This window comes from Pseudophryne corroboree, chromosome 9 (assembly GCF_028390025.1).
Source record: "Pseudophryne corroboree isolate aPseCor3 chromosome 9, aPseCor3.hap2, whole genome shotgun sequence".
Lineage (NCBI taxonomy): Eukaryota > Metazoa > Chordata > Amphibia > Anura > Myobatrachidae > Pseudophryne > Pseudophryne corroboree.
Window position 1 is genome coordinate 202,946,580 of NC_086452.1, and position 22,202 is coordinate 202,968,781.

At 41.5% G+C, this 22,202-nt stretch overlaps 1 protein-coding gene across 1 annotated transcript in view; it reads right to left on the minus strand.

Moving 5' to 3' along the window:
* The window catches only part of OLFM3 (olfactomedin 3), a 407,355-nt gene extending 391,831 nt beyond the window's left edge, over positions 1-15,524 (minus strand). The window contains exon 1 of the mRNA XM_063940093.1: positions 14,900-15,524. Coding sequence (XP_063796163.1) covers positions 14,900-14,959 — 60 coding nt within the window. The 5' untranslated portion in view covers positions 14,960-15,524. The remainder of the gene's footprint in view (positions 1-14,899) is intronic.
* Positions 15,525-22,202: the final 6,678 nt, after the last annotated feature.

Here is a 22,202-nt window from a genome sequence, read left to right on the forward strand (position 1 = left end):
CGAACCTTGTTTCCAGTCTCTCTCTCTCCTGTGGTTATTTTGTTCCAGGTTTCCAGCTCCTGTCTCCAGTTACCACTAAGAGACCCGCACCAGCTTACCACCTTGTGGTGCAGCCTGACTCTGCAGTCTTCCATGACTACTCCAGCTTCCAGCTACAGATCCATCTGCTTCCAGCGGTCAGCTTCCAGCAGTGTTCACCTTTCTTAAAGTGCCGGTGCTTCTCCAGCGGATACCTACATACCAGCGGTATCCGCAAACCATCGGTACCTGCATATCATCATTTCCTATATCCTCGCTCCCAAGCTTCATTCTACTACCTGGCTGGTTCCATCAAGCAACCACTCCGTGTTTACTACCTGGTTGGTTCCATCCAGCACCCACTCCGTGTTTTCAACACCTGGCTGGTTCCATCCAGCATCCACAGCAGTCCTCTCAGCTACAGTGTTACCAGCTTCAAGTGCTACATCTGCTGGTGTGTTCCTCGGCTACTCTCACTACTACGGACGGGTCTGGTAAGGACATTCCATCACTGGGACATTAAGAACTGTACCTTATCCTACCAGTACCCTGTGGCTTGCCAAGCTTATAGTGATCCAGGAACTGTTTCATTTTAACTACTGCATATCTTTATTCATTTTCCACTGCTGTGAATACATGGAGTTCTGTTAATAAACTTTTATTGACTTTTAAATCCTGGTTGTCATAGTCACGCCTTCGGGCAATCTTCCTACACCGTACTTACATGTCTAGGGGTCTGGTTAAACCTCCCAAGTTTAGTTTCACTTCAGCCCCTACAACTGAGGCTTCCTCCCGTCAGCTCAGGCCCTCAGTTGTGACATGCGCTATATAGGAACGTCTTTACGGTAATTCTTCCAATGTTTTTTCCATAGGTGTAAGTTGGATATTGGAGAAAGTTTGTGACCGGGAACCTGTAACGGACACCCCTCACCAAATGGTCACCCAAACAAGAGGCCCAAGGCCAATTAATAAAAGATTATTTTAATAACATTACATTTGTTTGGGTGACCATTTGGTGAGGGGTGTCCGTTACAGGTTCCCGGTCACAAACTTTCTCCAATATCCAACTTACACCTATGGAAAAAACATTGGAAGAATTACCGTAAAGACGTTCCTATATAGCGCACTTGGGAATTTTGTTTATATATATATACTGTATTTATACTGTATTTATGGTAAGTGGTTAGCATAACATTTGTCGGGATCCCGGCTCTCACAATACAGATGCTGGGATCACGACAGGGGCACCATACCGCTGCCGGTATACCGGTGAGGTAGGTGATTCCCCCTCTATTGGAGTTCACTGCACCCATAGAGGGAGAATAAAACCTGTAGCGAGTGTAGCTCGCCACCGAGCCCACAAGTGGCTTTGTTGCGCTCGCCCCCTGCTGGCATTTTACCGCTCAGGATGCCGTGCTCACGATACTGACATTCAGTATCCCGGCAGGCGGTAAATCATACCGAACCCATATATATATATATATATATATATACAGATCCTTCGGCAGCACTCTCAATCTCAGTAAATAGCTGTCCGGTGCCCTCCTGGTCCCGTATGGCAGCGGGACAACAATAGTGTACAGACGGCGGCACTCCGGTAATACAACAAATGCAAAGGCAGGTGTAATGAAACAACGTTTCGAAGTTTAATCACTTCGTCCTCAGGTTCTGAGGATGAAGTGATTAAACTTCGAAACGTTGTTTCATTACACCTGCCTTTGCATTTGTTGTATTACCGGAGTGCCGCCGTCTGTACACTATATATATATATATATATATATACACCGTATATATATATATATATATATATCAGACAAAAAACACAGGCACTAGGAACTGTCCTAGAACAGGACTGACTTGCTCGGGTGCCTTCCCCTGGGGACAAAACCCTGATTCATACTCAATGGAAGGGTGAGACGGCACTCGGATACTTGAAATCACAGCAAAGTTGCATTATGTGTAAGGACGCTACTACTACTGGGGTGAATTACATATAAGGACGCTGCTACTATGGGTGGGGCATTACGTATAAGATGAATAAGATTGTGCTACATTGTGGCGTAATTTTAAATGGGGGTACTATTGTGTGGCCATGCCCCTTACTTGTGAGACCACACCCCTTTTCCCAGCACGCGCCAAGGGAATATGGGAGGGTGCAAATTTATAGTTTGCAGGGGGGGCGCCGAACACCCTAGCACCGGCCCTGTCCCCACCCATCCCTGATTACCAATGGCAGCACAAAGAAGGCAGAGTCACTAGTAACCATGATGTCATGAAGGGGCCGGAAAGAACAGCATTGCCCAGAGTGTCCTCAGGACATCTCAGGGGGCTGCAGAGACTGCAGGTTGCCTGTCTGTAGAGGCTAAAAGACGCTGCAGCTGGAGCTATAGCAGAGATCCTAGCTGTATGTTGTCATTCTAGGCACCCTGCTAGCCAAATGTAAGGACTATAGGGCAGCAAAGTGCCACCCACATAGCTGTGCACTCTGTGCAGATGCACCACTCATGCAAACCTAGTTTCAGCCCTGTGTATTGAAATCCCTGCAACAAATCCACCAGATATTTGGTGGGTTTGCATTATAAAACCACCAGAGCTTTCAGAATATGCAATGTATACTGTAGTAGCTAGAGCTGCTGAGAACTCATGCAAGCCCTGATGCTGGGGGAGTCATGACAACATTGGGGTATGGTAATGCCCCATTGCATACTCAGTGTGCTGAAGTGTTTGCAGCATTTTAGGGTATGTGTGGCTATGCCTTCCCTTCACTCTACAGCCCAGGTACTGCTTGGCTGCCCGGCATACAGATAGAAGGGGGCATGCCATGAGGCCAGGCCCTCTTGACTCATGGCATGCCCCTTTGAGCCGTGGATGCGCCCCCTTCAGCCGTCTTCAGCCATGGCCATGCCCACCTCAGCATGCGCAAAGTAATGTACCATGGCTGCTTCAGGGCCCCAGTCCACCCCTGCCACAATTTCACTAGAACACCGAAGCCAACATTCACACCGGATATTGAAATTGCCCATTTAACCACTGCAGTATACTACTTTGCATTTTCCCCTAAGGCCTGAAGTTGGCAGCCTTCTATTACACAGAGACAGTGATATCCTCACAAGTATGTCTGATTTATATTTACTGCATCCTTATTTTAACATATGCAGAATATTTAGAATAAGATTAAAAATAACTTTACTTCTTGTTTAATGATATAAACTCTTAGACTCACGGTCCTCACAATAATGTGTGTACATCTAGGTATGTGCCTGATAATTACATTCTTATTGCTCCCCTGTTCTACAGCATAGTAGAAAACATCTGTCCGGAAAAGTCAGAGCTGTGTAAGAACTGCATACTCGTACCGCAAAACACCTAGTCCTTTTAGAAAGTAAACTGCTAGTCAGAACAGAATGTTGTATAGCTAACTGCTGCCACCTGCCAGCGGAGTGCTGCATGGTTACTCACACAGAGGAACTGATCATTTGTCAGGAACACAGGAAAACAAAATGTAAGTCTGTATGAATATTATATACAGTATGATGCATATGCAGCACTGGAAACATTATATGCTCACTACACTGCCCCATGGCTTTTCGTAAATATGTCAATGAACTTTGCAATAAATATCTATATATTAACGATAAATAGCAATGTGCATTATTTATATTTATATATTTTAATTTAAATGACTGGTTGGTAATGATCTATTAATACGATAAATATATAAGATAAACAGATCATTTCTTTTTAATTCAGTATTTAATTAAAACAAAGGAACAAAACTGAATCTATAGAGAGGATTGTAAGGTCATTCATCTAAATCCACCACCGTTTGAAAGATATGAGATCCACAGCTGCTTTGGAATTGTAGTAACCATTGCAGGCATCTGAACTAGTGTACGTATAATGCAGGTAGCATGTGCTCTGCATACTGTATGTTAGCAGTTTCAAATAGCCAATCAGGTAGCCATCATCTAGAAATGCAATCACCCCCTTGGCTGTAGTGAAATAGGTTGTTGTAATATAACTGGAAGAGTTAACCTACGCATTACCAGACAATTTTACATGAACACTTGGTATGCATCATTTCTAAAATATTCTGTTCATTGCCACTGCTGCCAGAGACATAAATCTCTGGCTATTCTTATCAGCCTACTGATTTGCAGAAAAATTACATGAATAAAAAGTCAGGCGGCAATACAGAACTTTGAAGTATATTGTAATTATTAAATTCTGCATCATAGAGAAGAAAAAAAAACCCGAATCAATATTCCAGACCTGTGTACTAACATGAAAAAATGGGGATTTTATTGTGATCATATTTTGGATTTATTACTGCTACCAAATGCAAAGAAGGCGCGTAATCAGGAGGCATGAGACTAATATCACTGTGATACTGACAGGCAGAGCTCTGAACGCAGGTGGAATGAGCAGTTATATGAAGTGAAGACACTTAAAACTCCACAAGCTGATGCATAAATATCCATAAGATACGTATCTGAGAAGCTATATGATAATGAGATATTTTTGTCTACACTCTTGCTTCTCTTAGCAATACAAGATGGGGCTAGTCTTGTTTCAGTTACAGCTACACATAAGCATTAAACAAACTGACACCACAAGAGAAAGAATAAAAAAAAGCTAGGCAGCAAGAAGTTGTAAGGTATCCCTAAAATGATGGAAAAGGTACGGCTCCCTTTATGCCTTATTACTAGAAAAGATGGTTCCACCATTAGCACAGAAAGTGGTTCTGTACTGTAAGAGTAGAAGACTAATGAACTGTCCACCAAGGAGATGGCACTGGCTAATAATATTAACATGTTTCACACAAGTAATGGTATCTCTAGTTGTATTCATTAAATTACATTATTGGGGTAATTGAGCCAGGAAATTAATCAAATCAACAAATACGGGGTCTGGAATGTATTTTTGTTACCCCATGTGTGAGTGTGAATTGCCAACTGCCTGACTAGGGTCTTCTCTTTGGATGAATACAGCAAAAACATATATTTAGTGGAGCTGATCTTAGCTGACCAGGTGCTACTCTGCTTTAATTGACATTGGCAATATGACGTGCAAGTGGAGGCTTGGGGCTAGATGTAATAGGGTGCGATTTTTAAGGTGTCTAAAAAATTGCACCAAATCGCACGTTTGTAACTTGCGATTTTTTACTAAAAATTGCAAATGTAATAGGGTGCAAATTTTAAGGTTAAAATTAAATTTGCATGCAATTATTGGTGATTTTTAGTAAAGGAAACGTGATTTATAGTAATAAAAACATGTGGTTTTTGGTCATGTTTTTATTACTAGGTCAGAAGCATGCACAGATCAATGAGATCCATGCATGCTTCTGTATGGAACAGTACAGAAAGTGTTGAAATGTTTAAAAAAACAACAATGTGCAGGTCCCCCTCAAAAGCATAACCAGCCCTGGGCTCTTCGAGCCGGTCCTGGTTGCAAAAATACGGGGGGAAAAATTGACTGGGGTTCCCCTGTATTTAAACAACCAGCACTGGACTCTTGGACCGGTCCTGGTTCCAAAAATACAGGGGAAAAAGAAGTAGCGGTCCCCCGTATTTTTTAAACCAGCACTGGGCTCCACTAGCCAGGGAGGTGATGCCGCAGCAGGGGGACACTTTTATATAGGTCCCTGCGGCCAAAGCATCCCAATCCCCCAACTAGTCACCCCTGGCCGGGGTTCCCTGGGGGAGTGGGGACCCCTTAAATCAAGGGGTACCCCTTCCAGGCACCCAAGGGCCAGGGATAAAGCCCAGGGCTGTCCCCCTCCATCCCCGGGTGGTGGATGGGGGGCTGATAGCCTTTAAAGTGATAAAAATAATATTGTCTTTTGCTGTAGAACTACAAGTCCCAGCAAGCCTCCCCGCATTCTGGTACTTGCAGAACTACAAGTACCAGTATGTGAGGAAATAACGGGCTCACTGGTACCTGTAGTTCTTCAACAAAATAAATATTACAATAAACACACAGACACCATGACAGTAAAACTTTAATAAATCATACTTTCACATTCACACTCGCATACATGCATACAAACAAGCGCTTGCACATACTTACCTACATCCAACGTAGCCATTCACATCCACTTGTCCTGTAGCATCCACGATCGCTGTAAAGAAAAATAAAATACTCACCTACCCCTTGTGTCTAGTCCTCTTCTTTCCAGTAGGCATCCCAGGGGTTAACAAAATAAACAGAGAAACCCGAACCCTCAAACTAAAGGGGGTCCATGTTTACACATGGATCCCCTTTACGCGAATGCTGGGACCCCCCACCCCCGTGACTACTGTCACTACAGGAACCGCCATCCAATCAGGGAGTGCCACGTCTTAGTGCTCTCCCGATTCGCTGATGAGTCCCGGCCTGTCAGTCAAGCGGAGGCCATAGTGTATAATGAAGGAGCGCACCCACCATTATACTCTATGGTGGGAATCCTGCAGTCTGCGGTAGACCGCAGGATTAATTGAGGTCACCCACAAAAGTGATATCAATTAACCCTGCGGTCTACCGCAGACTGCAGGATTCCCACCATAAAGTATAATGGAGGGTGCGCTCCTTCATTATACACTATGTCCTCCGCTTGACTGACAGGTCGGGACCCGTCAGCCAATCAGGAGAGTGCTATGTCGTGGCGCTCCCTGTTTGGCTGGTCACTTGGGAGTCCCGGCATTCGCGTAAAGGGGTTCCATGTGTAAACATGGACCCCCTTTAGTTCGAGGGTTAGGGTTTATCGTTTTTTATTTTTTGTTAACCTCCGGGATGCCTACTGAAAAGAAGAGGAATAGACACAAGGGGTAGGTGAGTATTTTATTTTTCTGTACAGCGATCGTAGATGCTACGAGACAAGTGGATGTGAATGGCTACATTGGATGTAGGTAAGTATGTGTAAGTGTGTGTATGTCTGTATGTATGTGAGTGTGCAAGTATGATTTATTAAAGTTTTACCGTCATGGTGTCTGTGTGTTTATTGTAATATTTATTTTGTTGTAGAACTACAGGTACCAGCGGGCCCATTATTTCCCCGCATGCTGATACTAGTGGTTCTCGAAAGTACCAGCATGCGAGGAGGCTTGCTGGGACTTGTAGTTCTACAGCAAAAGACAATACTATTTTTATCACTTTCAAGTCTATAAGCCCCCCAACCTCCGCCCAGGGATGGGGGTGACAGCCCCTGGCTTCATCCCTGGCCCTTGGGCGCCTGGAGGAGGGGACCCCTTGATTTAAGGGTCCCCACTCCACCAAGGAACCCCAGCCAGGGGTGACTAGTTGGGGGGATTGTGATGCTTTGGCCGCAGGGACCTATATAAAAGTGTCCCCCTGCTGCGGCATTAACTCCCTGGCTAATGGAGCCCAGTGCTGGTTTAAAAAATATGCGGGACCACTACTTCTTTTGTCCCCCGTATTTTTGGAACCAGGACCGGTCCAAGAGTCCGGTTCTGGTTGATTAAATACGGGGGAAACCCAGTCAATTTTCCCCCCATATTTTTGCAACCAGGACCGGCTCGAAGAGCCCAGGGCTGGTTATGCTTTTGGGGGGGACCTGCATGTCATTTTTTTTAAAAACATTTTAACACTTTCTGTACTGTTCCATACAGAAGCATGCACGTATCTCACTGATCTGTGCATGCTTCACCATAAATCGCCAGTCTAAACCCGGTCTATTATTCTGGCGATTTTTGTAAGATTTTGTGTGCAAGTGAAAAAATCGCATCCTATTACATTTGCGATTTCCATTGTTTTCAATGGGAAAACATCTGGATGTGATTTTTCATTTGCAATTTTTGGTATATGTTCAAAACTTGCGATTTTTAGCAAAATTGCAAGCTATTACATTTGAGATTTTGGGAAAACGTGTGATTTTGCGGTTAAAATTGCACATTTTCCGAAATTGCACCATATTACATTTATGTAATATTCAATCAAAGAAGGTGCTGTTACACTCTACTGAACACTCTACTGTAGGTGTTCAATCAAAGATGGTGCTGTTACACTCTGCTGTGTATATATATATATATATATGTTGCATGTATTAACCCGGCACTCCAGTCACTTCCCAGATATATCTTACTGCGGTGCCTTCCTAGAGCCCCAGCAGGTACTCACCACAGCAGAAAAGGGAAGGCACTCAGCAGACCATTTTCAGATATTTAAAAGCCCTTTATTGATCAATGAAGGATTTTTTAAATATCTGAAAATCTTCTGCTGACTGCCATATATATATATATATATATATATATATAAAATTCATAATTTTTCAATAGCACAGCTATTACATTTAATAAAAAATGTAAATACAAACAAACGAGAGAAACAGAACATTCCTTTCCACAAAAAGGATCCATTTCCAAAAGACACGAAGATAATTAGACAGTTTGGTTGTTTTTTTATTATCCCAACTACAGAGAAAGCAAGTCAACCTGTGGATCAGATCTTCTAATTGACTCACTGCAGATAACCTGCCCTGTCATCACCCTTTGAGAATTGAATCAATATTACCCTGTTTTATGCCTATTAATTTTAAATTCTGTACCAGTAGAACTGAGAATCTGCTCCATGACTTTGCCAAGCTTAATGCAAAGTCAAGCGGTCTTGCATTTTTCTGAGCCAAAACAAGCACTTCCTTGTAATGTAAGGGAGTTGCTGGTAAATGCTGAAGGGTATGTGGTAAAATGTCAGATTAGACCTTATTTACAGAAAGTGCTGTAAATTCACAGCAGACATAATACAGGATAATGGAGTAAGTGGATTAAAATTGTTTGGACTGTAAACTATATGAGCAAAATCTCAAGATCAAATAGAATCTGAGGCTTGCAGATGAGAAAAACACAGACTTGCTCAGGCAGGTAGAGACATGCTGAAAATTCATGGTTGCCCCACGTTTAATAGATGCCAGCTTTACACCCCCAGGAAGAAAGAAAACCAAACTCAATATTCTGCAAGGTATTTCCATTACAATAGATTGTAAAGAATTATTGTTATGATAACAATATATTATAAATATGTATTTTAGGCCATATACTTAATTATAGTATTACCTTTTCTAGGTTTATCACTGAGATCACTAGCATACATAGCAGCATATTTTCCCACCTGCAACTGCTTTCAATATATACATATCTTGTGTACAGGCTTCATTAAACCTAATTAGGAGCTTTTCATTCTGCAGATGGGGGGTGTTGTAGCAGCAGAAGAAACACAATTTATAATCATTTAGATACTAGATTCGGTTTCTTTCCCTGGGAGAACACTGTAATGATTTCTGTGATAACGTTTACAGTAGCAGAAGGCAAAATTAGGTGAAACTTCTACATACCTGGGAAATTTTTGATAAATGTTACTTGACAAACTATTAAAAATTGTCCAGCACATTCAGGTGCCAGAGGGAACCTGTCACACTGTATACTGTATCTTACATAAACTGATAACATTCATATACAGTATGTAGTAAAATCACAATTTACTGTAGTACTTGTACAGAGATATACAGTATATAAGGATGTGGCATAAGGAAAATGTTTGATAGTATTACATTTGAAGCAGTAGGGGAAGTGCCAGTATAGCACAATATACTGCCACTACCCCATATGTTGGTCAATATATATATATATATATATATATACATACAAAATGTCCACAAAGTGGGGATGCACTCTCGCTATGAAGAAATCAGTCAGCTTTGAATAGTTGAATATCACCGTAGCTTTAATGTCGACGTTTCGGCCTGTTAACAGGCCTTTCTCAAGACTGGTGCCACAGCAGATCACGTTATACGTTATAATAACAGAGAAAGTCAACAATCTGTCAGGCCTCCTCCATCACCTGGTGATAGGTAACATCATAAAACAGCAAATTTACCATCCATTACACTAGTATATATTGTCCAATGTCATAAATGTCCCTAGATGCAGCCACAGCTGTTGGTGTTCACAGTGACAGAGCTAGAGGCGTCTTGCTTGTGACTGCATCTTCATAGCGAGAGTGCATCCCCACTTTGTGGACATTTTGTATATACAGTGGACCTGACGGTCTGTTGGAAGCACCCACCCATATGACTTCTTTGGAGGATGTGAGTGCAGGAGCACTTTGTATATATATACATATATATATATATACACAGGTTGAGTATCCCTTATCCAAAATGCTTGGGACTAGAGGTATTTTGGATATGGGATTTTTCCATATTTTGGAATAACTGCATACCATAATGAGATATCATGGTGATGGGACCTAAATCTAAGCACAGAATGCATTTATGGTTCATATACACCTTATACACACAGTCTGAAGGTAATTTTAGCCAATATTTTTATAACTTTGTGCATTAAACAAAGTGTGTGTACATTCACACAATTCATTAATGTTTCATATACACCTTATACACACAGCCTGAAGGTCATTTAATACAATATTTTTTAATAACTTTGTGTATTAAACAAAGTTTGTGTACATTGAGCCATCAGAAAACAAAGGTTTCACTATCTCACTCTCACTCAAAAAAGTCCGTATTTCGGAATATTCTGTGTTTCGGAATATTTGGATATGGGATACTCAACCTGTATATGTGACAAGAATATTTTCCCCAGGTTTCTTGCGTATGTATTTTAAAACCCAAAGAATGTTTTGTTGGTTCTGCTGAGAACTTTTTGGCCTTTGGTAAAAGCTCATTAAGAGGTCCTGGGATAAGGATGTGAGAGAGAAGGGTGGGCTCCATCTATTAGGCCCAATTTGGGTTTCAGGGCCTATTGGCACTATCTAGTGATTCCAGCTGCATGAGAGTGTTATAAGGCTGTCAGCATGGTCACTTGCTTTCACACTGCCTGGGGGGGAAAGGAGAGTTCAGAGTCTCTGTGAGAGAAGCCTGCTACTGGAAACAAGTGAGCTATGCTTGGTAAAACTCCTTGTGTTTTTGTAGTGAATTAAGAATGATCAGTGTTTAGTTTATTGCCAGGCGGCAGGGTATTTATTCTGATGTTTTATTTTGTTTGGCTGTTTAATAAAACTGGTTGAGGCCAGTTTCACCAGAAACATTGGACTTGTGTGATCTCATGGCTGCTGTGCTCTGCCATCTACCCTATATACATATATGAGGTGGTTTATAGTTGAGAGTACAAACTTACTATTTGCATGTGCACTTGCTCGATTATGTTTGCTTTTTCTAGAACCATTTCTAGAACCAGGGTAAGCTTTCATCTGGTGGTCAGTACTGTACTCCACTTGCCTGTGAGGGGACCAGGTGTGGTTCATTAGGTCGATATGAGTTAGGTCGACATACATTGTGTCAACCACGTTTGGTTGACATGTATTAGGTTGACATGATCACTAGGTGGACATGGTCATTAGGTCGACATGTGTTAGGTCGACATGGAAAAAGGTCGACATGAGTTTTTATTTTAGTTTTTTTGGTGTCATTTTTTTTCGAAAACTGACGAGGAGCCCCAATTAGTACACTGCAACAGCTACACTCGGCACAGGTTACTGTTCCCAATTGTAGTCCACGTGGATCAATAAGTATGAAAAAGGTCAAAAAATGAAAAAAATTGTGGAAAACTCATGTTGACCTTTTCCATGTCGACCTAGTACATGTCGCCCTAATGTCCATGTCGACCTAGTGATCATGTCAACCTAAATTATGTCGACCAAACGTGGTCAACCCAATGTATGTCGACCTAACTCATATCGACCTATTGACCACCATCTGAGTGGCCCTCATCTGCTTTAAACTCAAGGGATAGCATGTGTCCAATATGAGCAGCTGAAAAATTGCCACAAATTGTGCGTATGCGCAGTGTGTCTCATTTAATGTAAAGGTCCAAAGAAGGCTTCACAAACACATTTATGTTACACTGTGAATTATCCACAGATAGAAAACTCAATATCAAGACTCGGCAGGTCATACAGGCCATAAGAGGAGATCGCCTGCTGAGTTGTACATCATTATCCACATGGTAACCTAGAATTAGAGTTGGCAGAGCAACATTTTACATCTAGATACATATAGCATATATGTTTCATGGGATCACTTCAGATCCACGGTGCACGCCTTTATTGTAAATATGGACATCACTATGCAATTGATATACTGTAGACTCATTGCACTGTGCTACAGTACATACATGTTTTACATTGAATGACTGTACTTGCCGGTGTATTTGTTTGTACAGCAAATACCCCACTGAATGTCAATGTAATATATATGATATTCTAAGATTAGCAGAGACCACACATTTCACCCTATTTATCTATTAGAAGATTAGATGGTATATAACAAATTGGATAACTCATCATTCACCTTGACTAAAAGTAAAAAAAAAAATACAATCTTTATTGGATGAAGAAATCAGGGGTCTGGGCGATGTTTAGAGTTGGCACTGCCTGAGGACATGGAATTGTTTATGGCCCAGATTTACATTTGTGCATTAGTAATTAATATAAAACTAATTCTGTCCTTTTTTTCTAAACATTAATGCCTAACGAGTTTAGACTTGTTGCACTATATAGCAAATATGATCATGTCTCCATTTCTGTATCTTACAAGTGTCTTACCCGCAAGAAGACAGAACTAAAAAAAATAAGAGTGTGAATGATGGAGACCAAGCTTCACATTGCTTTTATGGAAATAAGAAACAAATGTTGCCATTTGTACAATTTTCAAGGTGATTTAAATGTGAACCAAAAGTATGTGCTTTTTATGAGCCATTTATAAATATCTACATTTATATTTATTGATATTTTATATAACATAGCAATATAAATAGACTCATAGGTATCAGCATCCCTTGCTGGAGGAACCACTAGATAAAGGGCATATTTATGTTGTGTAACAGAATATGTTTTAAGGATGTCTGAAAACTAAGGTTTTAAAATATGGAGTTTTTAAGTCATAATTGGGATACCTTGCAGCTCTGATGAAGCCTACAAGTGCCCATAGCTCATATGTGAAGTTATTAATACTCTATCAATGGCACTGTGATCTGGGTTGTCACAAGTTATTCTCTTCCATGCAAGAGCTAAGTTTATATGCAGGGAGGCAATGACAATAGCTTATCTTTAGCTGTAAACAGAGGAAACTAAGGTGGAGGTATAGTTTGTATCAAGCGACTGATCAATCATGTGCTCTCCCTTATTACCTTTACACTGCATAGCATAGGTTAATAGGAACTTTAGAAATGAATTTCATTTTTCATGTTTTGTTACGATTGTGTGCGTGTGTGTGTGTGTGTGTGTGTGTGTTTGTGCGCCTGCGTGTGTGTCTGTTTGTATGCACAATACAATGTAGAACTACATTTATTAGTCCTGTAAAATAGAAGATTTTGACAATGAATAGCTAAAAGCACAGGTAAAGGTGTTCTTTATTTCTGGTGGGATCTTTACCTTCAATACCTCTGACTGCCAAATGATTACAAAAACATAAGAATGGCAGGGGCACTCCAATACACATTGGTAAACGATTCCTGCTAACTGATATGGTCTTTTAGACAGACATTATTTATGATTACTATGCAACCAGTGGGACAGTAACACAGGTACTCATAACAAAAATCATCCGAGTAATGACATCACAGTGGTTGTTACTGTTGTGCATATGACAAATATTAATAATTATAACCTAAATGTAATGTTAATTTAAATATAAAAATAGAGGCAGACAAGATATCATTAAAGGATAAACAGCAAATATACTGCTGCTGTGACTATCACCAGCTATGTAGTCTCTTCTATTATTGGTTTGCCAGTCTAGCTGTGTGTATTACCATAATAATGAAACATCATATATATGTATATACATATTCAAATACAGATATATTTAATGCACAGACATGTACATGTACAGCATAAGATAGTTTGGAAACATAGACACACAGTCATATTAAACACCCATATGCATATGTCAAGCTGTCTATAACAAAATGCACTAAGTACTATGTCTGCTAGGACAGGATATTCATGTATTCATGTAAAAAATGATGCGCTAGAGTCTAATTGGATTTCACATGCACTAGGGGCAGGAACTAGCTGTTTACCCAAATGCTGCATCACTTTGGTTTCAAAGTAATTTCACTAAAATAAACTGGCACATATTGCTGATTACATTCCCATGACCACTATGCGTTTACTTAGACATTAAGGAGAGAATCCTTGACTTCAAATGCCAAGCCTATTATACTTCATTAAGATATAATTATACTTGCATATCACAAGGAAGAACTGCGCATATTTGTACCTTTCAACATCCCCCCAGGGGTTTGTTTCCTGCCTCTTTGAAACAAATAACATGCCTGCTATAGCTCCAAACACACTAACATCGGGTTTGTCTAAAGTCAAACTAAGAGCAAGGATTAGTTGGCATTCTGCTTTGGTGTGAAATTCAGCAAGGTCTGGCCAGCCTCCAGCCTGGAGCTGTAAACAGATTAGAGAATGGTAATGCTGCTGTCAGGAGCAGTTTTCCTCTGCTATCTATTGCTTTCTGTGGGAAGTTATTTTGGTTGTACAGTCTGGCTACCCTACAATGAAAAACACCATAAATAAAGTTCTTATTGCTCCTTGGATGACTCCCTCCTCGGCATTTTCTGCAGTCAGCACTGACCAGTTACTGTACACAGATACATAATGACTGATCACAGACCATTCATCTCCCCAGTGCATACTGTGCAAACAAAAGCACAGACACCTCTGCCCCAAACTGAAGTCAGAGATTCAGACTGAGCCCTGTGCCTGTCACACCAGCACATGCAACGATCTGTGTAACATGGACGTCTTCCCAGACCGGAGAATGGATGGACCATGACAATACCCAAATCGCATGCACAATGATACATAAGGGAACCTGCCAAAAAGCATGACCACTCAGCTAGCAGGGGGTTTACTGTACCTTGCAAGGCTCCAGCAGAGCCAGGATGGTGATGATGAGAAGCCTGTGAGGAGTCTGCATGATGCTGCTCCCCTGTCTGGCCAGCACATCAGCACTGATCCTTGCTGTACATCCTGCGCTGTCCCTGGTGCTGATCTCGCGCTGTCCCTGGTGATGATCCAGCAGCCAAAGTTAGGAGCCCAGAAGAAACGAGAATCGGGTAAGGGATGAAGAAAAAGAGGAGGAGAGCTTCTAGGAGAGGTGCTTAGACCTGGGCAACGGATGTGACATCACACCAGCTCTGGGGGGCCCTGGTGCTTACATTGATTTTGGGGTGTATCTTCAGGAGGGAGAAAAGTAGGTGCAATGACAAAATATTTATATTTTTAAAGAAGTAGCTGTCACAGAGTGATCCGTTGATTTTACACTCTCTTGGCTCTTGTCCTTGAGCCCGTAGTTCTATCACACCCTGAACAAAACTCCACCACCCGATTTCCAGCTTCTCACTCCGTCCAGTGCATTAATGCTTTTTGGAAGCCAGTGACTGCCTGCAGAGAGGCACTAACGTTGGCTCTGTACCTTGTGCAGGGGGATCATCACACGCCTCTATAGTGCTCTAAGGTACTTAGCAGACCTCACCTCACTTTGGGGAGGGTGGATGTCTCCCTGGTGTCACTAGTGTACAAATAACATTTCTATTGCCAGAGGGGGCAGCAAATCATTGGTCATTTTTTTTTTAGTGCTGAAAGAGTTAAATCACATTGGTCAAAAGCACATTCCTCACGTGACGGGCAGTATTGGGTTAAAATAAGCCATTGTCGTTTGACTGCGGCGGGTGGGTGATTGCTCGGTATCTTTTGGTGCCTGTGCAGTCACAGAGAGGTGGGACAGAGAATCGTCACACAATGAAAGACTTGGCTGAGAGGAGACACCCCGAGGAGAGAGAATAATTTAACACACGTACAACCTGTTACCTTATTTCCAACTGCTGCTGTAAATGGCAGAAAGAAGATGCACAGCTGTTTCATTCATTTAGTTGAAAACACCTGAGATATTTCTGTCCAAAACATGGGAAGATGTTAATTTAAAAGGCTGATTTTGACACATACAGCCTTCCACATAATCATTTTTCTCTCACACACATGCACTTAAAGTATCTGATTAGATGTTAAAAAGATGGGAGGTCTATTCATTGATGTGATATGAAGAAAATTCTGGCTTCAAAGCTACAAACCTGCTCAATCAGGTTCACTATAAAGCAATTATTATCATTGATTCTATCCTGAGACCACTATCATCCAATGCATTTGTAAGGTAACCAGGGTGACAGGTTACATTAGCCACAAAACCACTATCGTTTTAGCAGAGTCACTTTAATCAGTCCCTGACTGAGTCTTGGTCATACTAATTTGGATGTCCAGGTAGTCTTTCTGCTTTTTACTAAGGAACCATCTAATTTATGAATAAATGTCAGCAATATACAGTAGTAATTGATTTAGAACATGGTAGATGGTCTGTGGCTCCTTAACTGTTGTTTAACTTCCAAGCAATGTAATTTCTGACAGTAATTTTCATAATCACTGTGTACCTATACAATAATAAGTGAACAATATAGGAAAAATAAAATAAAAAAAACTTACCTGTGTATCTTATTATATCTAATGCTTATCCATTATAAAAATCTTTTTGATGCACATCGAAACCCAAATAAAATTCTGAATAGGAAAAGTGTTAGTAAATCAGAAGTAGTCGCTTATATAAGGAGTAATATTAAAGTACAAACCCACATAAATTTGTTTATGAATGATAGCAAAATAATTTTAATACAGCAATGCTACTTTTTGCCATTTGTTCATTTCAAATAACCTAAAGTAGGAACATATTGCACATGCAGAAGGCAGTTTGAAATGACTGCAGTTTAGATCAGCTCTGCGCTCTATTGTACTTCCCACATAATTTTTGTCTCACAAAAGTAAACATGGTTGTATTGAAGGGGTGTAGTACTGCAGACCGGCGGTCAGCTTACCGACGCCGGGATCCCGGCAGCATACCGACGCCGGGATCCCGGCGGGGAGGGGCGCGTGCAGCAAGCCCCTTGCGGGCTCGCTGCGCTCGCCATGCTGCGGGCTCGGTGGCGACCTGCGGTCGCCACGGGTTCTATTCCCACTCTATGGGTGTTGTGGACACCCACGAGTGGAAATAGTCCCTGTTGGTCGGCATGCCGACCATCGGGATAGTGACCCGTCGGGCTGGTGGAGGAGGTCATGTGACTGTTGGTCAGCTGACCGGCGGTCACATGAATACCATCCGTATTGAAGAGTTACTGGAGAACTATCTGAGTTCCTCTGCTGGAGTTCAACTTTAATTGCTGTTGCCATCTTTGTGTTTCTTTTGATTGTCTTTGCAGTTTTCTTTGTGGCAGTAGTTGTCATCACAACGTCTGGGATGTAGTGAAGTGATGTTGTGCAGCATATAAGGGGATGTAGTATATTAATGTTGTGCAACATATGGGGGGATGTAGTGCAGTGATGTAGTGCATCATGTAGGGGGATGTAATGTAGTGATCTAGTGCAGCATAGAGGGGCATGTAGTTTATTGATGTAGTGCAGTGTATAGGGGCATGTAGTGTAGTGTAGTGATGTAGTGCAGTGTATAGGGGCATGTAGTGTAGTATAGTGATGTAGTGCAGCATATAGTGATTTACAGATGTGTCCTCATACATCCTTGTCAGGAGGGTTAGGGAAGTAAGGGATTAAGGCTAGTATACTTACCAAGCAAGTTTAGGGATCCTGAGCGTCGGGATGCCACTGTTGGTATTCTGACTGTCGGCATCCCAAGCACAGGGATCCTGATACCATCCCGGGCTTTTGGGGCACACAGGGTGCATGTGGAGAACACACTGCTGTGGAGGGGGCATGTCAGGGAGGCACAAGGTGGATGTGGGGAAAATGCTGCTGTAGAGGGGGCACAGGTACACATTGCAACAAGGTACTAACCACCTCGTTTTCGTTACCGTGGGACCTCACATTATTTTTTTTGCATCTCGGCCTACCTCTCACTAGTTCTGCCACTGGGTGGGGTGGAGGGATCTGAATGGAATTCTCTTCTCAATAGAGATCTTCCTCCCATAGGAAGGATTGAGGCTTCAGGAACCAACACCATCTGAAGATGACATACTGCTGTTTCCTTTAGGCAAACTCTGAAAAATGGTTTGTAGAATACTAGGTGGGTACATTGGGCTCCTAATATTTAATGGACCTATAACTAAAAACATGTGTAAAGATCCCATTAGTGATGATGAATAGGACCCTGTGGGAGAATTTATAGGTGGTATCTCTTTCTCTCCTCTTCCTTCACATCCCCTAAACCTTTCACGTGTCTTATAGCAAAATTAAATTATTAGTTTTATAACTAACCAACACCAGGAGGTGACAGATATACAGTGACTTTTATAAATTACCATTCTCGATATGTATTCACTTAATTAGTGAAGTATTCTGCAAATTACAGGTCTATGTATAAACGACAAGTATGTTTCAGCAAAATCGACTTACATTTCACAATGATAAGTGGAGTTGACTTTATATATACCATAGCAAAATAACAGTAGCTTTAAGCAAGAACAGAACCCTGGCTGCAATGATGAGATTCATGGTAACAGACTTCAGATTATCTGAAAAATACTAGCGTGAAGCAGCAATGGCAGGTACAGTACTCCCTAGCAAAGCAAATTATTTTCCAGAACAGTGGACAGACTTCCACATGAACTTTGACATGACAAGTTTTTGGATGCTATATATATATATATATATATATATATATATTTCAGAAAGAAAATGTTATGTTACATACAGTCTGAGCAGTTAAAAGGATTCTTCTTTAATACAGTTAGAGTTCCAAAAGCTATAGAATCCTAGACCCCAAAACAGACAAGAGACGTTCAGTAGAGTGTGACTTTTGTTTAAGACATACTGTATATACAGAGATGACATTAAGACCAATAGTACCTTTTCTGAACAAATGATTGCATTCAATGTAGGGTTGGACATCATGAGTAAGAACAAAATTAAGAAAGTGTTCGACCATGGAAAACCACTTGCATTTCTTTCATAGAGAGTAAGAATAATTAGAATATATGATCCCCTACTGTACCCTCAGAAGAAGTATCTCATCTTTTGAAGTGGTAGGAAACAGGTGGACATACATATGAAGCGAAAATAATGTCCATGAATAACTCAATGCATGGATACTCACTGAACTGCCAGGAAGGTGAAAATCAAGAATCTTATATTGAAAGACAAAATGGCACAGCCTATTCTTTTATGACTATGGGGGTGGTGGCAGCAGGAGAAAGGAAGGTGTCTGTAGTGCAAGAGCCTCTGTCAGCCATTTTCATGCCTCTGTTTTTTTCGGAGGGCAGGCTATGTGGCTTTAATACTGAAAGGAAAGGAGGGAGACAAAGGGGAGTAAAGCACTAATCGGCAATAGAAGAGAGCCCACTACATGGTGATGGGAAAATAAGATAGAGAAAGAGACTGAGGTGCAATGAACAAAATGAAAAATGAGGAGTTAAAGACACGATAAATACCACATGGGGCCTTAGCCAAGACTTTGGTTTGTGATGCTCCTTCTCTCCAGTCCATGCAAAAATCCCTCCCTAGACTAATTGGATCCCATTAAAAAACTGAAGTATATATTTAATGAAAAGTTGTAAATTGAAATATATGTTTTCATTTGTTTATGTTTTGCATTTGAAAAGGGTAACTAGAAGGTCAAGTAAGGCTACCACAATACTGCACAAGCAGATGCATGCAGGACCAGCAGGAAAAGTGTCAATTCAAAGCACTACCAGCCAGGAGCTGAGCACATAGTAAGGGCCCAAGTGTAATGGGGTTGGGTATGCATGACCTGCGTTCAGGCAATGAGTGGTTGCCATACCGATTGCGAGATCCCGGCAGCGGTATGCTGGCGCGGGGGAGCACAACAAACCCCTTATGGGCTCGCTGTGCTTACCTCGCTCTGGGCTCGGTGGCGAGCTGTGCTCACCACAGGTTCTATTCCCACTCTATGAGTGTCGTAGACACCCATGAGTGGGAATAGTCCCTGCTAGTCGGGATTGGAAGTAGGCAGGATGTAGGGGGAGGTATTGTGCCACCGGTCACATAAGTACATCCCGTGTAATGAATCCTTCTCTGCTTAGAGCCACTGTACCATATACCAGTATGCATATGAGTACTTTAAGAAGATGCATTTGGAACATGCATTGTTGTTATTGCACTTGTAAAGCTACCCACCCTCCATTGATGCTCCCATATAGATGGGACAGCATCAGTGTTCTCTCTCACTCAGGAATGTAACATTTCTACTGTATTTACAGTTCTGATTTTAGCTCAGAATCTACAGTATATCATCAAGCAGAATTGTTTCGCTTGCTGTGGGATAAGACAAAGTTCTGGGTTGATCTCTGCATTTGATGTAATTGTAAATAAGGAGCAACTGTACTGGTTTTCCAGGAGAGTGAAAATAAGCAGCTTACCTATATCTTTTGTAAAATTTACAGGACATGTACAAGCCAATAAATGTATGTCCTCTTAAGGTGGAAACACTGGGCTTAATTCAGACCTGATCGCTGGTACAACAGCGAACACAGCCTGAAGACCTTTCTGGAGTGCGCATGCACAGCGGCCGCACTGCGCGTGCACACCCAGTAAGACCCATTGAGATGCGAAAGCTTCTCACTGGTGCGATCACCTTTGCCTGATTGACAGGCAGAGGTGGTCACAGAGCGGGAGGGGGCATTCCATAGAACGCCGTTGGTGGGGCACAGTCCGGACATGCCTGCATTGGGGATGGGCCGTTGGTGGTTGCATGACATCACACACAGACACTGCGACCCAGAATGCGGTGGGTAATCGCCTGCCAGCGCAGCTAGGCTGTGCAGGTAGGGAGCTACTAGGTGGGTGCGATGCTTTCACACCTGTGCAGGGGCAAGGCCTGACATGCGGGTCGGACTAGCCCTGTGCTGGGCGTCCCCCTGCATGTCATAGAAACTGATCAAAGATGTACTAAATTTAGCACATCTACGATCAAGTCTGTATCATCCCCACAATCAGGCCTGGCGATGGTCGAGGACTAGGTATCATTCAGCTCAGTCAACCACAAATGTTATCCCCTGGTGGACCTGTGGACACTTAGTGCCTTTTTTTTAGGCTCCATTATGTTGGGGCCCAGAAGTGCAGCTGAGTAGACGTTTAAGTTAGTCAAGTACTTCCCTTTGCCATGAGTCACCCGACCCTCTAGATATGGCACTAAGTGCAATTTAATCTAAAATGATTGTACGTAAATATTAAGGCCATCAAATTTGTCTGTTTGCACTTACACTTTTTATATTACAATTTAGTTCTTTTATACAGTACATCAGCAGTAAATACACATAGTTTGGCAGAAACCCTATAGACAAACAGTTCAGACAGCACTTTACTGATAAAATGTTATTATGCTCATTATTCATAATTGCCACATATGGCAAGAACGCACTGTGCTTTCTAAATTGGAGGGTTTAACCAAATTGTATCTTTCTGTACATTTTGCTAGTTCTGTATATTAAGGATACTGTACTGTACATATGTTATATTTCATTAGGTTGTGAAATGTTGTCTTTCTTAAAAGTAATATTAGTTATGCTAAATAAGTCTCCTAGTAATAAAATTAATTATATAAAGTACACTTCTATTATTTATTATATCAGTCAATCATGCGGAATGAACACATGTGAATGCTGGTAATCACATATCATATAAATTATGAACCATTCTTTCAAAAGTGACTTAAGGATAACACATACAGTAATTACATATGCAGCATAGGCCTATATGTACGTACGTATGTACGTATGTGTGTGTGTGTGTGTGTGTGTGTGTATATATATATATATATATATATATATGTATATATATATATATAGAGAGAGAGAGAGCTGCTGAAGATATAGGATGCACTGCACTGTGTTCTAGATCCACAAAACAGGATTTTGTTTGCAGCATAGGATATATAAAATCCTGTTCAGTGTTGCAGCAGGGCTCATTGCTGCCCTGTGTGTGAACATGTGGCATCACACAAGGGGCAGGGGCCACCACCCTGGGTATCTGCATCAACCGCACACCCCGCCCTATGGCCCGTATCTTGTGAATATTTGAAGGCATCATTATTGCTGGGAGCAGCAGTTGTTATTAGCCACATATATAAACTGGAGACTTGCAACACCTTAGAATTGGCATTAATCGATATTTGGTGCACACTTTCAGTAGCGCTACATATACAAATA